General features: G+C 40.9%; 2 protein-coding genes and 1 pseudogene across 2 annotated transcripts; all 3 read left to right on the top strand.

Annotated features, from left to right (window-relative positions):
* Nucleotides 1-1,226: 1,226 nt before the first annotated feature.
* On the top strand, nt 1,227-1,948 carry LOC127080540 (protein HEAT INTOLERANT 4-like; annotated as a pseudogene).
* Nucleotides 1,949-2,175: 227 nt separating this feature from the next.
* LOC127080542 (serine/threonine protein phosphatase 2A 55 kDa regulatory subunit B beta isoform) lies at nt 2,176-2,926 on the top strand. Its single transcript, XM_051020858.1, has 2 exons — nt 2,176-2,378; nt 2,587-2,926. Exons 1-2 carry the CDS (start codon nt 2,176-2,178, stop codon nt 2,924-2,926), a joined length of 543 nt encoding a protein of 180 aa, XP_050876815.1.
* A 4,017-nt stretch (nt 2,927-6,943) lies between these two features.
* On the top strand, nt 6,944-8,917 carry LOC127080543 (uncharacterized). Its single transcript, XM_051020859.1, has 2 exons — nt 6,944-7,870; nt 8,045-8,917. The coding sequence occupies exons 1-2, from the start codon at nt 6,944-6,946 to the stop codon at nt 8,915-8,917; spliced, it is 1,800 nt and encodes a 599-aa protein (XP_050876816.1).
* Nucleotides 8,918-18,568: the final 9,651 nt, after the last annotated feature.

Here is an 18,568-nt window from a genome sequence, read left to right on the forward strand (position 1 = left end):
GCATTAGAAATCTACCAATAACCACTTTGGTCAGAACAACCTATTATAGGTTGGCTTATACCTTCGCAACCAGAGGTGAAAGATTGAGTGCAGTGTTAATGTCGGGTCAAATATTCAGTGAATGTTGTATGAAAGTGATGAAAGAGGAAAGTATCAAAGCTAGCACAAACGAGGTTACAGTCTTTGACCGTCATAGCCAAAATTTCAGCGTACAGGAAATAATGGACCACAATGAGGGGAGCCTAAATTTATCCTATGCTGTCAAACTAAACAGAAGTTGATGCGATTGTAGAAAGTTCCAGGCCTTCCGTATTCCTTGCTCCCATGTCATTGCGGCATGCACACATACTCGCCAGGACGCTTACAGTCATCTATCTGATGTTTACAAGGCCATTACCGTCATGAATGTGTATAGCAAAAGCTTCTCAGTGCTACCAATGGAGGAATATTGGCCTCCATATGAAGGTGACATAGTTTGGCACAACGATGAGATGCAAAGAAAGAAAAAATGATGGTCAAACAACATGCGTATTAGAATAGATATAGATACGACTGATAAAATGATAAGACTATGTAGTATATGTCATCAACCAGGACACAATAAGAACAACTGTCCCAATCTAGGAGCAACATCTGTGTCATACCCCGATTTTGGTCCTGAATTTTTTTCATTTTTCATTTTTATTTGGCAATTGGCCTAAAGTTCATTTGCATACATTCATTCCCAAATCCATGTTTTTGTTACACATTGGTCATTATCTAGCTTCTTGATCATGGTGTTTTTTGATTATAAAATGGATTTTCATTATTTGACCTTTTTTAATTTTCAATATTTTAATTTCGAATTAAGTTTAATTCCGAATTTCAATTTAATCTTAATTGTTTATTTTACTAATGATTCAAACTCTAATTGATTTTAATTTCCAAATGAATGTTAGAGTTGATATCAAAGTAATTTTAACGAATTATAGATTAATTTGATTTTAATTTGTCTTTTGCTGATTCGTTATTACTATTTAAATTGATATTTAAATTAGTCTTGGATTATTCCTAAAAATCCATATCCATTTTTATAATCAAATATCCAATAACCCAACTCCATTTTTAAATCCAAAATCCAAATCCATTTTAAAATCAAAACTCACCAACAACAAAATCCTCTTCCTAAAACCCTATACCCTATACAATACACCATTTTACATTTTTCATTGTAGAACAAAATTCCAATGAATGTTACTCGTTCTGCTCTGAAGCTCCATCTTCAAGCCTCACCAATTCGCTACCAATTCTTCTTCTCACGCTTCAACAATACTCTTCGCAATCCCACTTCGTCTTCTTCTCTGTTCAATTTCAAAGCAAAACGTGTCAAAACCTCAAAACCCTAATCTGAGCCGGAATATTTTGAAGATAAACGCAACTTGGAGGACTTGTGGGTTGAAACATTTCCAGTTGGAACTGAGTGTGATCAATTGGATTCCTTGTATGATATCAATTGGAATTTCTCTAATTTAGAAAATGCATTTGAAGAGGGTGGCTTGTTGTCTGGGAAGAAGGTTTACCTCTTTGGTTGCACTGAGCCTCAATTGGTTATGCACAAACAGGAAAACAAAGTTATCTGCATTCCGGTTGTTGTAGCTGTTGTCTCACCTTTTCCACCATCTGATAAAATTGGGATTAACTCCGTTCAGAGAGAGGCTGAAGAGATAATTCCCATGAAACCAATGAAAATGGACTGGGTTCCGTACATTCCCCTGGAGGACCGAGATAGCCAAGTGGAAAGACTGAAGACTGAAATATTTATACTTCGTTGCACCCAAAGAAGGTCTGCTTTAAAGCACCTGAAGTTGGATAGAAATGCGAGTACTGCTTGCCTTATTTCTATCAGCCATTTAAGGAAGATGAGTTTGAACAGAGCACCATTTGTTCACCTGCAACAAACAATAATTAACATAACAGCAGTACAACAGCCAACATAAAGTAATAAACCAACAGCAGCAAAATGCTAAACCACTCCAACAATGAAGCATACCTTATGGCAAGCAACAGCAGACTTTACCGGTGGACAAGCCAGCATTCATAGGCGACACTTTATGCAATGCCCTCAAGGTTTGTTAGGGTGGCTTTTTGAGAAGCTCCTACGGTGGAATCCCCGTCTCAATTTTCTGAGCCAATAGCATGGTTGATGAATTCAACGAGTGCGCCGTCTCAAGGAAGAAATGGTGCCAAACCGCTAACCGAGCTGTATTCCTCCTGTCTACTAATGACAAAACCATCAAATTTTGGAAGGTTCAAGAAAAGAAGGTGAAGAAAGTTTCTGACATGAATATTGACCCTTCAAAAGAATGGAAATGGACCTATCGCAAGTTCAAGCAATTCTTGTATCCTTAAGCCACATCTTGCTAATGAAGGATCTTTAGATAAAACATATAGTTGTCAAAGCAACGATTTCTCATTTCCATCCGGAGGCTTACCGTCACTAAGATTACCCTCGGTAGTGGCTGGCCATGAGACCAGTCCGTTGGCTCGATGTCGTAGAGTATAGAGACATGCTCATGATTATCACATCAATTCTATTTCAAATAACAGCGATGGAGAAACTTTCATATCCGCCGATGATTTGCGAATAAATCTTTGGAACCTGGAAATTAGCAATCAAAGTTTTAATATTGCCAATGTAAAGCCTGCAAATATGGAGGACCTTACTGAGGTTATAACATCAGCAGAATTTCACCCGACACATTGTAATACATTGGCATATAGCAGTTCAAAGGGCTCAATCCGTCTTGTTGACTTGCGGCAGTCAGCCTTATGTGATTCCCATGCCAAATTATTTGAAGAACAGGAGGCCCCTGGGTCCAGATCGTTTTTCACAGAGATTATTGCTTCTATCTTGGATATAAAATTTGCAAGGAAGAAAACAGTTTGAAACAACCTACAACCTTTTCCGATCAGAGCAACTTGGGCATGACCAATCGGTGATTGTAATAGAGAAACTGAGAAGCAGGAGTTGTCTCCAAGCCTGAAAGGTCCAGCATAACCTGCACGGTATCAAACTCAACAATCTTAGCATAAATTCACCGAGTCAATGAATACACACGGTAGACATAAATAAAAGCTTACAGATTATCTCCTTGGGATTCCCTGCCCAGACTGAAATCGAATGTTGCGACAATGCCAATTCCACAAGCACCATACAACCTGTTCATCCCAAACCGTTTCGTTTCGTTTCTACTCACCTAAACTGCTCTTGAGTTTTCACCAAGAAAGTCACTGCAGTAAAAAGAACAAATTAATTAGTAAAAAATGCAGAAATCCAGAAAATCCCCAATTTGGAATTAAGACAAAATTCAAGGAGAAAGTTCATGCTCAGATTACCGTTCCGATTCTAGCATCAAAAAAGGCCACTCAAATTTCTGAGCACAAAAGGAACTTCGCAGAGTAACTTCTTGTAACACCAGAGATACCTATTCAAACCCTAATCTGTGAGGATAAAAGCAAGAAAGCGATTCAGAGAGGGGGGACTTAAAAAAAACTAAAAAACCTAATCGGAGGCGGAATTAAAAGCTACCAAACAGAAAAAAACCCTAAACCTGAGAATCAAAGAAAACCTGGTTGAAGAGTTGGAAGAGTTTGAAGCTTCATCAAGCTCGTCATTACCGCCACCGAAGGTGAGTTTTTTTGCTTGAATCTTTCTGGAGCATTTGTTAGAGAGCAAGAGGGTGAGGATGGGTGAAAGTGAGACGGAGAGGAGAATGAATAGGCTAGTGTGAGCTTTTGAGTGAGAGGGTTTTAACGAGAGAGAGCGAGATATGGGGGGCGATGAGAGAGCGATTAAGAGAAGGCGATGAGAGAGCGTTTGCTTGTAGCGATTGAGAGAAGAGAGAGTCCGTGCGTGAGGTTTGGGAACTGGACTTTCTTCCGTTGTCTTCACCTTTTCTTTTTCCTTTTTTTATTTTTTATTTATTTGCTTTCATTAGGCAGACCATTTAATCTCCACTAATTGAACGTTTAGAGTTCTCATTGGTCATTAACTATGATTTATTGGTTTAGGTTTTAGTTAAATGTTTTTTTAATATTCCCAATTCCAAACCTCAAAAATCCAACAGCCAGGCGGCTGGATTGTTCTTTGGTAATCCAACAGACCTTTACTATTTATTATTTTAGTTTCTTCTTTCATTTTTTCCAATCTAGTATGGTTTATATATTTATGTTGTTATTTAAATGATAACTAATTATAAGCAGTCTAGTGGAGAGAGTGTAGATTCTAAGTCTTTAGTGGAGTGGGTTCTATACCCACATATTGCATTTTCTTTATTTCTCTTAGCATTCATTTTTTTTTCTATGTTTGTATTTTATTATAATTTCACCCATACTCGTAGTTGTATTATTGTTTAATAACACAAAATCTGTTTTTTTATTAATTTCATCATTCATTCAAAACCATTTTAAACTATTAAAATCATATTCCTCGATTCAATGTCGAGCCCATTTCCATACCCTTGTAAGTCGATTGCTTTTAAGCATCGCCATCAACCTCACATGGCTTACTCTTGGGCCTTCTTACAATGAGCTCTTAAGCAACATCAACTTAACTTTCAATAATTTCAAACCTCGGTACTTTAATTGTTTTAATTTAATATTCAAATCATTTTCTAAATAAAACGTGAAGAAAAAGGTTACCTGGATGGAATGTCCAGTCGTAATCCCGAATATTAGGCTCAAGCTGTAAGAGTTTGCAAGCCATAAATATTCGTCTTCTCTTTAACACTTTAATATTCAAATCATTTTCTAAATAAAACGTGAAGAAAAAGGTTACCTGGATGGAATGTCCAGTCGTAATCCCGAATATTAGGCTCAAGCTGTAAGAGTTTGCAAGCCATAAATATTCGTCTTCTCTTTAACACTTTAATATTCAAATCATTTTCTAAATAAAACGTGAAGAAAAAGGTTACCTGGATGGAATGTCCAGTCGTAATCCCGAATATTAGGCTCAAGCTGTAAGAGCTTGCAAGCCATAAATATTCGTCTTCTCTCTAAAACACCTGTAAATATCTCAAACCATCTTCTTAATAAAGTTGGAAGAAAAAGATTACCTGGAGGGAATATCCAGTTGTAATCCCTAATATTAGGCTCAAGCTGTAAGAGCTTGCAAGCCATAAATATTCGTCTTCCCTCCAAAACATTTATAAATATTCGAATCATTTTCTTAGCAATATTGGAAAGAAACAGACTGCCTGGGTGGAATGTCCAGACGTAGTCCCGAGTATTAAACCCAAGCTGTAAGAGCTTGTAGGTCACAAGTACTCGTCTTTCAAACTTCAAAATACCTAATTCATTCCTTAATACTTTTTTCAATAAAGATGGAAATGGAACATGGTGTATACCGTGCACTCCTGAGGCTAGGATTCGAGATGTATATCTCGCTCATCCAAGTTCTCGCCATCACTCAAAATACATCCAACCAATCAAACTCTTTTCTCGCCGCCGTGCGACTAATCAAAAAACTTTTTTTCATAAATGAAAGATATATTGTCTTAAGTGATATAAAACAATGTTTCGGCCACGATTGTTGAGTCGAGATAAGTGACGCTTTTCCGAATGTAGATTTATAAATCCGTTCGATGTGTCGTATGCATCCACTCCTCATCTGTTTTGGGTAAAACAATGTTCTCGTCGATTAATACAATATAGCTTTCGCTAAAATCGACCAACCAACAAACATTTTTCTACCCAGAACTACGTAAGCCTTGATTTCTCTTTTGAGCTACGTAGGAGCAGGATTTGTAAATCTTGTCAGGCCCACTAATAAAAACTTAGGTTTAGTCCTTCTTCAAAAATCCAAAAAAACAATCTCTTCTCATCCTTTCTTTCTTTCCCACTTAATAACTTGAAAAGCCTAACATTTCAAACTAACATTAACGCACACAACAGACCTAATGGTTCCCGTTGAGTACAACTGACGTGAGGGGTGCTAATACCTTCCCCTTGCGTAACCGACTCCCGAACCCTGATTTGGTTGCGACGACCAATAATCATTGTCAATTTGTCTTGGGTTTTATCGATATTTCCCCTTTCCTTTTTAGGAATAAATAAAGTTCGGTGGCGACTCTGTTCAGTCCATCATTGCGAGCGTATGCTTGCGTTTCGCTTTGAAGTCGTATCCCCATTTTTCGAGGTGCAACAGATGGCGACTCTGCTGGGGACACAAATCCCTAAGTGAGTCAAGCCTAGTTAGGTCGTTTGTGTGCCTTTGTTTGTTTACCTATGTGGCTTTTCTTTATTGTTTTTACTATCTCTATTGTCATATTGATATGAATCTGTTGTATTGGTTCGATTATGGTTTGGTGCTTAGATACTCTGATTGCAAACCTTGTGGGAAAGACTTTTTACCCGAGTCTCGAGTAAAAACATAAGATAGGACGAGGTTGAGTAGTGCGGGTCCGCGAGATGTATTTCTCGTTGGGTCGGTACGAGAACCTCACTTAGAGTAGATTCTTGAGAAGATGTTGTCACTCGGCAAGTAAGTTGCCGTAAGCTTCGATATTTTCTTTAGGATCCATGACTTTGAGAACCATTTGTAGAACCTTAGTCCTTTGCCCAACTAGGAAAGATGGTTGCGTAGTGTGGGTCTGCAAGATGTATTTCTCGTTAGATCGATGCGAGAACCTCACTTAGAGTAGATTCTTTAGATGGAGTTGATGCCCGGCAAGTAAGTTGCCGCAGGTAGCAAACAGTCTAATGGATCCATGACTCTAGGAACTTTTTCAAAAAACCTTTAATCATACCTGGCGAGAACCATGTTCTATACAAGGCAATCAGACTTATCCATGCCTTAAGCCTGTTGAACCTATACAAAAAAAATGCATTACATTCATTGCATCAACATCATAAAAAGCAAACTCTTAGTTACCTTTTATTTGTTTCAGGAATTGAGAACTTGAAAATGACAACTTCAATAAGACACACTTTCACGCTTAAGTACAAGGAACCTAAGTTGGACAGTCTGAAGGGTTTGATCTCTGATTTGTCTCTCAGCAGACGTGATGAGTTCGGAAAAAACTATGGGAAGATTTTGAGCCTTCTAAATAAGAAAGTTGACTATGGAATTATCAGCTCTCTGGCACAATATTATGATCCCCCTCTGCGTTGTTTCACATTCGCTGATTTCCAGCTAGCTCCTACTTTGGAAGAAGTTGAGAGGATCGTGGGACTCAAGTTGAAAGATTTTAATCCGTTTCCAAAGCTCGAAGAAGATATGGGCCCAAAGAAGATAGCTTCGGCCCTAAGCATCAATGTCCCGACTGTTCGAGACAATTGGGCTGAAAAAGGGGGTTGCAAAGGTTTTGCCGCGATGTTTTTGGAGGATTTAGCTCTAAAGTTCAAGAAAAGTGGAAATTGGAATGCATTCTATGTTGTGGTGGCTTTATTCCATAGGATTGTGTTATTCCCAAATGTTGAAAAATTTGTGGATCAAGTGGCCATAGAAGTCTTTCTCTTTGGCAATCCAGTACCATTTCTCTTAGCTGATATTTACTATGCCCTTCACGCTCGACATGAAAAGAGGGGTGGAATGTTGTTGTGTTGTGCTCCTTTGCTTTACACTTGGTTCATGCAACACATGCCTGAAGAAGGTCCTTTTGTGGCAAAAGAACTTAAGTTTCCTCAGAAATTAGCTTCTCTCACCGCAAGTTCCATCAGATGGTATATCCGAGAGTGGGAAACCCCAGACATTATAGTCAGCTGTGGGGAATTTCCTAATGTACCATTATTGGGTACCAAGGGTTGCATCAACTATAACCCTATGTTGTCTCGATTACAACACGGTTACTCCATGGATAGTCCTCCCGACGCAAAAGACTTACAGCCATTTGTGCTCTCTGACATCCAAGCAAGCAATCCTGATGTAAGAGCAGTACAAAAGGCTTGGTTAAAGGTTGTAAGAAAGGGTAAAGAGTTTGGAAAAAGAAACATTCTTGCCAAAGAACCTTACACGCAATGGGTGAAAGAGAGAGTTGAGAAAATCCAATTGCCATATATCTTAAAGGCTCCAGCTTTTCCTAAAACTCCTGAGCCCGAGCCCATACTCCCTGAGGACATGGAGAAACTCTTTACTAAGGTTAAGGAGCTCGAGGTGGAGAATGCCGAATTACGAATTCAGATGAACCAAGTTATCTTGGAAAATCAGAATTTGAAAGAGGAACGTAAGGGAAAAGCCCAAGAACTTGAGGATAGCAACAAGAGAGCTAGGCTTTTGGAAGACCAGAAAGATGATCTTGATCATATCCTATTGGGTTCCACATCAGTGATCCGAACCAGGAAGGAAGAGCTCAAGAAAGCTGAGTATAGGATCTGTGAGCTAGGGAGATTGTTGGATAAATCTCTTATGGATAAAAAAGAAATTAAGCTTGACTTTGAGGCACAGATCCGTGACTTGAGGGACGCTCTGAAGAAGTGCGAGGAAAAGTTATCTCGCGAGATCCTCCAAAAGGAAGAAGCTGAAAGAAACTGTCACCATCTCAGGTACCAGTTGGAAGAAGCTACTAGGAGGTTTGCAGTTTTGGAGAGCCAGGAAGGTAATGCAACCTACTTACTCCTAAAAAATGATTGTGTGTACTGGAAGAGGTTGTACAGAGAAGCCAGAGCAACCTTAGATGAAGATCAAAAGGTCATCAAGGAACTCCAAGAGCTCTATGTTGAATGGAATGGCAAGTTCCGCAACTTGGCTAGGTTTGTTAACCTCAACATGTTGGAACTCCCAGAAAAACTCCAGGAAGCGGATTGGTGTATGTGTCCAGAAAACACGCCTCCTCAAGTTTTCAACTTCGTCAAGTTTATCAAGAAGATGATGAATGAGCTCACCACAGATCTGGCTACGATCTTAAGAGCTGAGACAGAACTTAAGTTTACTTGTACTTAAATTTGAATTGTTGGTGTTTAAATCTTTTTGTATTCGAATCATGTGTACTTGAAGTTAAATCCCTTTGTATTCGAATCTGATTTTAATTAATGGAAGTTGTCATTTTGGGTCTCAATTATTACATTTTGCTCTTATATTCTAACATTGCTTGAACAAATAATAAAGATAACTAAGAGTTTTGCAAACAAAATGCATCCATACATGCATTCATACATTTTCAAAAAAAAAACAGAGTCTCATTCTGCCCTTTCTTCCTCCAGTTTCACGCTGAATTTTCAACACCAGTATAATACTCGTGCCAGAGCTCGTCAAAGAATGGCAGATCAAGAGCATGAATTGGAGCGAGTGAGCTCAGAGCTGGAAGACCTGCGTGGCAACATGGGTCAGGTCATGGAGATATTACAGGTCATCCGGGCAAAATTAGACACCCAAACAACGGTTGTTTCAGAAATCGCCGGTCCCACGATTGAACCCCAACCTGCGAGAACGGTACCAACAACCTGGCCAACCTATGGTTTACCTCCCGGTTTCACGCCTACAGTTGAAGGTGCACCTGGGTTCGCACCATCCGCTCAGCAGACGGCCCCTCTACCGACCATAAACGAAAATCATCCTGTGGTCCACACGTTCGCACCTCCTCTCGTCCGTGCACACGTGCAACCCTACTTTGAGGACCAACAACATGCTCCAGACTTTTCAGATGAAGATGAGGAAAGGCAGGAGGACCTAAGAGGGATGAAGGAGAACTACCAGCTGCTTGAGAAGAGATTGAGGGCTATGGAAGGCGACCAAGTTTTTGGTGCTACCGCTAAGGAGATGTGCCTAGTGTCCGGTCTTGTGATTCCTGCAAAATTCAAGACCCCGGATTTCGACAGGTATGAGGGCCACTCGTGTCCTAAGAGTCATCTCATTATGTATTATCGAAAAATGGCTGCGCATGTGGAGGACGACAAACTCATGATACATTGCTTTCAAGACAGCTTGAGGGGCGCTCCCTCCAAGTGGTATTTAAGCCTTGATCAGAGTAGGATTCGATGTTTCCAGGATTTATCTGATGCTTTCATCCAACATTATAAGTATAATATGGATATGGCCCCAGATAGGAGGCAATTGCTCAGCATGTCCCAGAAAGATAAAGAGTCTTTTAAGGAATACGCGCAAAGATGGAGGGAAGTGGCCTCGCAAGTCGAACCACCTTTGGCTAAGAAGGAATTAGCGGATTGGTTCATGGATACAGTTAAACCTGTGTTTTATGAAAGAATGGTAAGTAGTGTATCTGCAAGTTTCTCTGACCTGGTCGCTGTGGGCATAAAGGTCGAACTTGGACTGAAGAATGGAAAGATGATGACTACCTCTGAAACATCTGGTAGTAATGCCAAAAAGTTTTCTGGAGGATTTCAAAGAAAGAAGGAGGGGGATACGAATGCAGTGTCAACCAGTCAAAGAAGGAGTCATTCATGGAAGAAACAACACCAATTTACTCAACAACACCAATTTTCTCAACAACAACCAGCTTACCCAGTCCAATATGTTCAACAACCATATGTGGCAGCAGTCACACCAAATTTTAACCAACCACAAGCTTCAGTTTATCAACCTGTTCCTACTCAATAAGCGCCGATATACCAGCAAGCGCCCGCGCCACCTGCTTATCAACAGCCGAGGGCACAGGCTCCTCGTCCACAAAATCCTCCAAATCAAAATAGGGTACAAAGAAGTAGAGTTCCATTTGCTTCAATCCCTATGACATACACTGAATTGTACCCATCATTGCTACAGAAAGGGTTAGTGACGCCCAGATCTTTGGGTCCTCCACCAAATCCTTTACCTCCGTGGTACAATCCAGATGCCCATTGTCCTTTCCATGGGGGTGCCCCTGGACATGATTTAGAAGGATGTTATGCTTTAAAGCATATTGTGCGAGACCTGGTTGAGAAGAAGATTCTGTCGTTTCGAGACGTCGGACCTAACGTCAAAAGTAACCCTTTGCCAGCGCATGGGGATGTTAATGCCGTCGAGGATGCTTCTGATGTGTGTATAATCAAGAACGTGGAAGATGTTAAAACTCCGTTGCTAGCGCTTCATGCAAGATTGGTGGGGGCTAGATTGATTAATACATGTCACGACAACTGTGAGGAATGTGTTGTTCATCCAAGAGGATGTGAAGTGGTACGAAATGACATTCAGAACTTGATGGATCAAGGTGTTTTGCAAATTTGTGGTCCAGCAACGAATGAGGAAGTTTCGGTCATTGAATCCGTTTTTAATATACCAGAACCGTTTGAGGTAACTTATCACAGAAGAGATGTTGTTCATCCATCACCCGTGGTAGTTTGCATGCCTACCCCATTTCCTTTTGAAAGTACCAAGTGTAGTACCTCAAATTTGCACCTACCCTTTGTACATACATTCTCATATTAGGTCATAACATTAACATAATCCACTGCATAACATTGCATTGTCCCTTTTGCCCAAGTGCAGGTTCATCAGACAGATTAGGTCAAACTGGTCAGGAGATCAGTCAATCAAGCAAGCAAGTGCATTTTCCTTTGAGACAAGGCCCTAGGGTTGGTCCAACATGTTCACATGACCTAGGGGTCCTTTTGAAGTGTTTTGGTCAAAGATTGGGTGCCCAGAAGTCATCAGTCATGGCTCAGTTCACCAGAAACCCTAAAAAGTCAACCATGGTCAACTGTGCCTGATTTTATGGATTTCAAGGTGGGAAATGGTTTGAAGGGGTTCATTCATGTCCATATAGGCCTCATATAACATGTCAAACATCATCATGGAAGAATTTGAAGTCAAACAAGAAATTTCCAAAAATAGAAAGTCGACCTGTAATTGGAATTTGCCAAAAATGGAAAGTCTTGATCCTCAAAATTACATCATGATACAAGCTTCAAATGAATTTTTGCCCAACATGAAAGTTGAAGATCTTGTTCTCCCATTTTCAAAAAGTCCAAGAACACTCAATTCCCATGAATGGTTGGCAAGTTATGATAAAATCATTCTCAAAAAATTTTGAACTTCAAAGTGGCATATCTTCCAAACCATTTGGCCAAATTGGGTGGGGTTTTTGCTACAAGTCACATTTGATGCCCTCTTTCCAAATATGTCATCACAATTTACCAAAAACTCACCAATCAAAATGGCACTTTTTGAAGTGACTTGAATTATTTCAAGTGAGGTGAAAAAGTGATTTTGCAATTTAAGCCTTTCCAATTTATTTTGCCAATTGAAATTGCTAAGAAATCATATTTGGAGTGTGTACAAGGCCCACTTTCGCAGCTGTAACCACAGACCTTGCCATTTGAGTGAAAATTGACAAATTAACCAAAACACCTCCAATTACAAAAATCCAATTACCACATAACTAACCAAGCTTAAGGACACTAAAACACAGTATATATTCTTCATTTTCTGCAGAAGAAACCCTAGCAGCCACACTCTCACTCAAACAGAAGAAAAATCTCATATTCTCTCAAACCCTCATTTTGCATTTTTGAACTTTTCTTGAAAAAAATCTCAAGAGCTCGAGCTAGACTTGCTTGTTTCATCACATACCAACTATTTGGAAGCCTTTACAAGTGGTATTTCTCAACTGTAACACCAGTTTCTAGCTCTGCTTCATCCAAGCTTTTCCATGGCAACTTTTGATTTAAGCTTTTCCAAAGGTAGCTGAGCCAAATTCCTTCACTCATTCATCATTTGGAAGCTTGTAGAGCATCTGTTTTGAGCAAATACAACCAAAGAACCATCGCATCACAACTGTACTTCAATTTTGGTACCTTTAGTTGATTTTAGTTCCTTGTGAACTTTGCTTTGCTTTGCTTGAATAGCAATTTGCATTGAGGTATATTTTCTTATCTTCATGTAGTCTGGAAGACCTGGCCTGTTACTTGGCCAGGCAACTGTCTGAAGTCCTCCTTAAGAGGCAATGTTTGTGACTGCTTACATTTGTCCTTGTATAGAGTCAAAAACCTCCTAAGTGAAGAGGCAATTGGCAGAACCCAAGGGATATGCAATCTATCCCCTGCTATTCTGTGTGTCATCTGCTTTGCTCACACCACTGTGTTGATGCATTGCAGATACAAACCCAAGATCTTGTACAATTGTACAGTTGAGTCAGTTTCAAATGTGTAGAAGGGTTCCCACTTTCTGAACCCACACATTCTTGTCTTAAGCTCTCCCAGGCCAGGGATCAGAGCTGTGAAGTCTCATATTCACTCACCTTTCATCTGCTTCACCTTAGCCCCTCAATGGCAAGGTTAAGAGCTAACACTACCCAGTTACAGTGGTTTGTTTGTTGAGGTTGATATGACCCCGCGACTAAAACCTAACCTTGATTGAGCCCATTGCTTGCATATAGTGTGTGCTACTTGTGCTTGTGTGTTTGCTTTAGCTTGCTTCCTGTGCAAGTTAGGTTTAGTTTAGCTTGCTTCCTGTGCAAGTTAGGTTTGGTGTGGCTTGCTTCCTGTGCAAGTCATGTTTAGGATAAGCTTGCTTCCTGTGCAAGTTATCTAGAAACCTTAACTTAGGGATGAATTTGCATGATCACATCTAGGCTCGAGTCGCAGTCTCCCTAGTTGTGTCTCCCTCTGTTATCTGGTTAGGCTAGTCCTTTATCCCTGCGTAGGGGAACTACGTCGCCCTGATTCTCATACCAGATGAGGTACGTAGGCAGGAGATCGTGCGAGATTGCTCCGGGCACCCTTTTTCTTTTTGTGTGTGTTTGCTTGACAGTTGCTAGGCTCGAGTTCCCGACTCCTTAGTAACTTGTTGTTTGTTTCTTCTTGTGTGTGTTAGAATATGGATGTAAGCCCAGCGATTGGCATTCCGTATCCTCTTGTTGTGTGCTTGGAGTCCGGTATAAGTCCATCAAGTGGCATCTGGTTTCCAGTGTGGGTTTGTTTGGTTCGGAAGCTGATGTAAGTCCAGCGATTGGCATTCGGGTTCCATGTTTGCCTTTTGTGTTTTGTTTTGTTTCGGCGTACGTGAGCCGAACTACGGCAACTCTGATTCTCATGTTCAGATGAGATACGTAGGCACAAGATGCGATGTCTTGCCGAGTTTGACTAACGACTAACAACTAATCCTTGTTTGCTTTCGCCCTCGTTGCGATCCTTTTTCTTGCCCTAGTTGCAATCGAGACCCTTGTTCCCGTAGTTAGTTTGAACTACGTTCTGCTCTGATTCTCATTCCCGATGAGATACGTAGGCATAAGACGCGATGTCTTAGCGAGCACACATCTCTTTAACCCATAGGTACCCGAGCTACGAAGACTCTGATTCTCATATTCAGATGAGATACGTATGCAATGGATGCGACATCCGTGCGAGTCATTTTCTTTGACCCTCTCTTTTAGTAAATAGTACATTAGATAAACACACACCCTTTAGACAAGAAACAAACAAGAGTGGATCCCGTAGAGTACTACGGATGCGTAGGGGTGCTAATACCTTCCCTTCGCATAATCGACTCCCGAACCCAAGATTTGGTTGCGAGACCTTGTCTTTTCCTTTCCTTTCTCCAGGTTTACTTCGAGCGTTTCCTTTCCCTCTTTTGGGATAAATAACGCACGGTGGCGACTCTTCTGTCATTTTCTTTCTCGCCGGTTGTTTTTTCGCACCTCTGTATTTTTCAGGCTGCGACACCAAGGCAGTACCCTGGAAGTACGACATAACAGTGTTAGATGGAGTGGTGGATGGAAAGCCCAAAGATGCTGAAAGTAAGGAAGTTTTGGAGAATGTTGACACCGATATCACCAATATCGCAGGGACAAGCAGGATGACCCGCAGTTGTCGGATTTATACTTCCAATTTTAATGTGAACCCTCAAGAGCCAACAAGGGGAGCTGCAAATGTAAATCCTACCCCAGAACAGGGAGGGGCACAGCCGGCTGCGCAAATAGATGAAGCAAGTGAGTTCCTAAGGATAATAAAGAAATCTGACTACAAGATAGTTGATCAGTTACATCAAACACCATCAAAAATATCTATCTTGTCGTTGCTTCTGAATTCCGAAGCTCATAGGGAGGCTCTGCTGAAAGTGCTTGCTCAGGCTCATGTTACCCAAGATATAACGGTCGGCCAATTCGATGGAGTGGTCGCCAATATCACAGCCTGCAACACTCTAAGCTTCAGTAATGAAGAGTTACCCAAGGAGGGGAAGAATCACAACCGCGCTTTGCATGTGTCCATAAAGTGCCAAGAAGATGCTCTGGCCAGAGTTTTAGTTGACACTGGATCATCCCTCAATGTTCTACCAAAGAGGGAACTTTCTAAATTATCTTATCAAGGTTCAGAGTTGAAGCCTAGTGCGCTTATGGTGAAAGCATTTGATGGTTCGCGAAGGACGGTAGTTGGGGAGGTAGAGTTACCGATACAGATTGGACCGCATGTATTCCCCATCAATTTCCAAGTCATGGACATAAATCCAGCTTATAGTTGCCTTTTGGGACGCCCATGGATACATGCCGCTGGGGCAGTGACTTCTACTCTACATCAAAAGATGAAGTTCGTTGTCGATAACAAGCTCGTTATTGTCTCAGGTGAAGAGGACTTTATCATCAGTCAACTCTCCTCTTTCCGTTATATTGAGGCTGATGAGGATGCCTTAGAAACCTCCTTTCAAGCCCTTGAAATATCCAATGCTACACTTGAAGAGGTTAAGGATCCTGTTGAGAAAGCTAGTTTGTCATTCGCCTCTTTGAAGAGCGTAAAATCAGCAGTTGAAAGTGGAGGCCATGCAGGTTGGGGGCAAGTTATCAACGTCAATGAGAAAAATGACCGTTTTGGTTTGGGGTACAAGCCTTCTGCTAATGGAGGAGCCCTGGTCCCTGCAAAGGACCATGTGCGGAGCATTCAAGAAGTTTTCCTGAGCAAAGGATTTATCCATGGAGAACAAGTTGGTGCAGTGGAAGATGACACTGAGGATGGAGAAACATTGAATTTGATATACCGGTGTGAAGCAGCCTTGACAAATTGGGAAGCGGTTGAGATTCCAGAAGTTTTTCCTGTGTCAAAGTAATTGTTGTTTTCCTTTGTGTGTTTTTTGAAAATCCTTAGCTCTGCCCAAGGCTAATGGATCATTTGTAGGGCCCCTTTTGAATTTCAAAAATCATTATGACAAATAAAGAGCATTTTGTTCAAATTCTTGTCGTTCATTTATCTGTTGTTTTTCTTAAAATGGCAATCCTTTCAAAAACTAAAAAAATATTTTTTTTCTTCTTTTTGCATTTTATTTCCATTTTTTCTAAAAAATCCATCATTAAAAAACATGCAGAATAATCAATAAACCAGTTGAATTCGATGACCCCGCTACTTCCTATAATTTTGAACTCCCCGTCTACCAAGCGGAAGAGGAGAGTGAGGAAGATTGTGATTTCCCTGAAGAACTGGAAAGGATGCTCGAGCACGAGTCAAAGGCCCTTCAGCCACATCAAGAACCAGTGGAAACAATCAACCTTGGCACTGAGGAAGACAAGAAAGAGGTCAAAGTTGGGACTACACTTGAGGCAAGCATCAAGGAAAGATTGATCAAGTTGCTACATGAATATGTAGATGTATTTGCTTGGTCATATCAAGATATGCCAGGTTTAGATACTGACATTGTTGTCCACAAGTTACCACTACAGCCAGATTGTCCGCCAGTGAAGCAGAAGCTCCGAAGAGCAAGACCCGACATGGCTCTAAAGATTTGTGACGAGGTGAAACGTCAATTTGATGCCGGTTTTCTAGCAGTTGCAAAGTACCCTCAATGGGTAGCCAACATTGTGCCCGTACCCAAAAAGGATGGCAAGGTCAGGATGTGTGTTGATTATAGGGATTTAAACAAAGCTAGTCCGAAGGACGATTTCCCCCTGCCACATATTGACACTCTGGTAGACAACACTGCTAAGTTCGCAGTCTTCTCCTTTATGGACGGATTCTCGGGTTATAATCAAATCAAGATGGATCCAGAAGACATGGAAAAGACCACATTCATCACCCCTTGGGGAACATTTTGCTACAAGGTAATGCCATTCGGTCTCAAAAATGCTGGGGCAACTTACCAAAGAGCAATGGTCACCCTTTTCCATGATATGATGCATAAGGAAATTGAGGTTTATGTGGATTATATGATTGCAAAATCTCAAAGTGAAGAGGATCACATAGACCACTTGCAAAAGCTATTTGAGCGTCTTCGGAAATTTCGACTACGACTAAATCCTGCTAAATGCACCTTTGGTGTCCGATCTGGAAAGTTGCTTGGTTTCATTGTTAGTCAACGAGGAATTGAGGTAGATCCAGACAAGGTTAGAGAAATACAACAAATGCCTGCTCCACGCACCGAGCGAGAGGTTAGAGGCTTCCTGGGACGTTTGAATTATATCTCAAGGTTTATCTCACATATGACGGCCACATGTGAGCCTATATTCAAGTTGCTCAGAAAAGATCAAGCAGTTGAATGGAATTCTGACTGCCAAATGGCTTTTGAGAGAATCGGACAATACCTGCAAGAGCCCCCTATTCTAATTCCACCTGTCCAGGGGAAACCGCTCTTTATGTACCTAACTGTGCTTGAAAAGTCAATGGGATGTGTGCTGGGACAACATGACGAAACCGGTCGAAAGGAACATGCTATCTATTATCTGAGTAAGAGGTTTACCGGTTGTGAATCCCGATATTCACTCTTAGAGAAAACTTGTTGCGCTTTAGCATGGGCCGCTCGTCGTCTAAGACAATACATGATTTGCCACACTACTTTGTCGATCTCAAAAATGGATCCAATAAAGTACATCTTTGAAAAGCCTGCTTTGACTGGAAGACTCGCCCGTTGGCAGATGTTACTATCTGAGTATGACATCCAATATGTATCTCAGAAAGCCATTAAAGGGAGTGTGTTGTCTGATTACTTGGCAAACCAGCCCGTTGAAGATTACCAGTCGTTGAAGTTTGACTTCCCTGATGAAGACATTATGGTAGTGAAAGACTGTGAAATCCCAGGACTTGATGAAGGACCTGAACCCGGATCTCGTTGGAAGCTCATGTTTGATGGTTCCTCCAACTACATGGGGCATGGCGTAGGAGCTGTCCTGTTGAATTCGAATGGTGGATACACTCCTTTCACAGCAAGGTTGTGTTTTGATTGCACAAATAATATAGCAGAATATGAGGCGTGCATCCTAGGCATTGAAGCAGCAATTGATCTCCGAATCAAAATCCTCGAAGTATGTGGAGACTCAGCCTTGGTGATATACCAAGTCAAGGGTGAATGGGAAACTCGTGATACCAAGTTGATCCCATATCGTGCCTATGTCATAAAATTAATAAAATACTTTGACGAAATCACTTTCTGTCATATCCCGAGAACTGAGAATCAAATTGCTGATGCTTTGGCTATGTTGGCTTCAATGTACCAAGTCAGATTCCATAATGAAGCACCTCTCATTCAGATCGAGCGGAAAGTTGAGCCCGCCTACTGCCAGTCGGTTGAAGACGAAGACGATGGTAAACCCTGGTTTCACGACATCAAGTGCTTTTTGCAAAATCAAGAATATCCAACAGATGCAACAACCCTTGACAAGAAAACATTGAGGAAGTTAGCATCCAAATTCTTCTTGAGCAATGGTGTGTTGTACAAGAGAAATCACGACATGATTCTGCTCAG

Source organism: Lathyrus oleraceus, chromosome 5, assembly GCF_024323335.1.
Source record: "Lathyrus oleraceus cultivar Zhongwan6 chromosome 5, CAAS_Psat_ZW6_1.0, whole genome shotgun sequence".
NCBI lineage: Eukaryota > Viridiplantae > Streptophyta > Magnoliopsida > Fabales > Fabaceae > Lathyrus > Lathyrus oleraceus.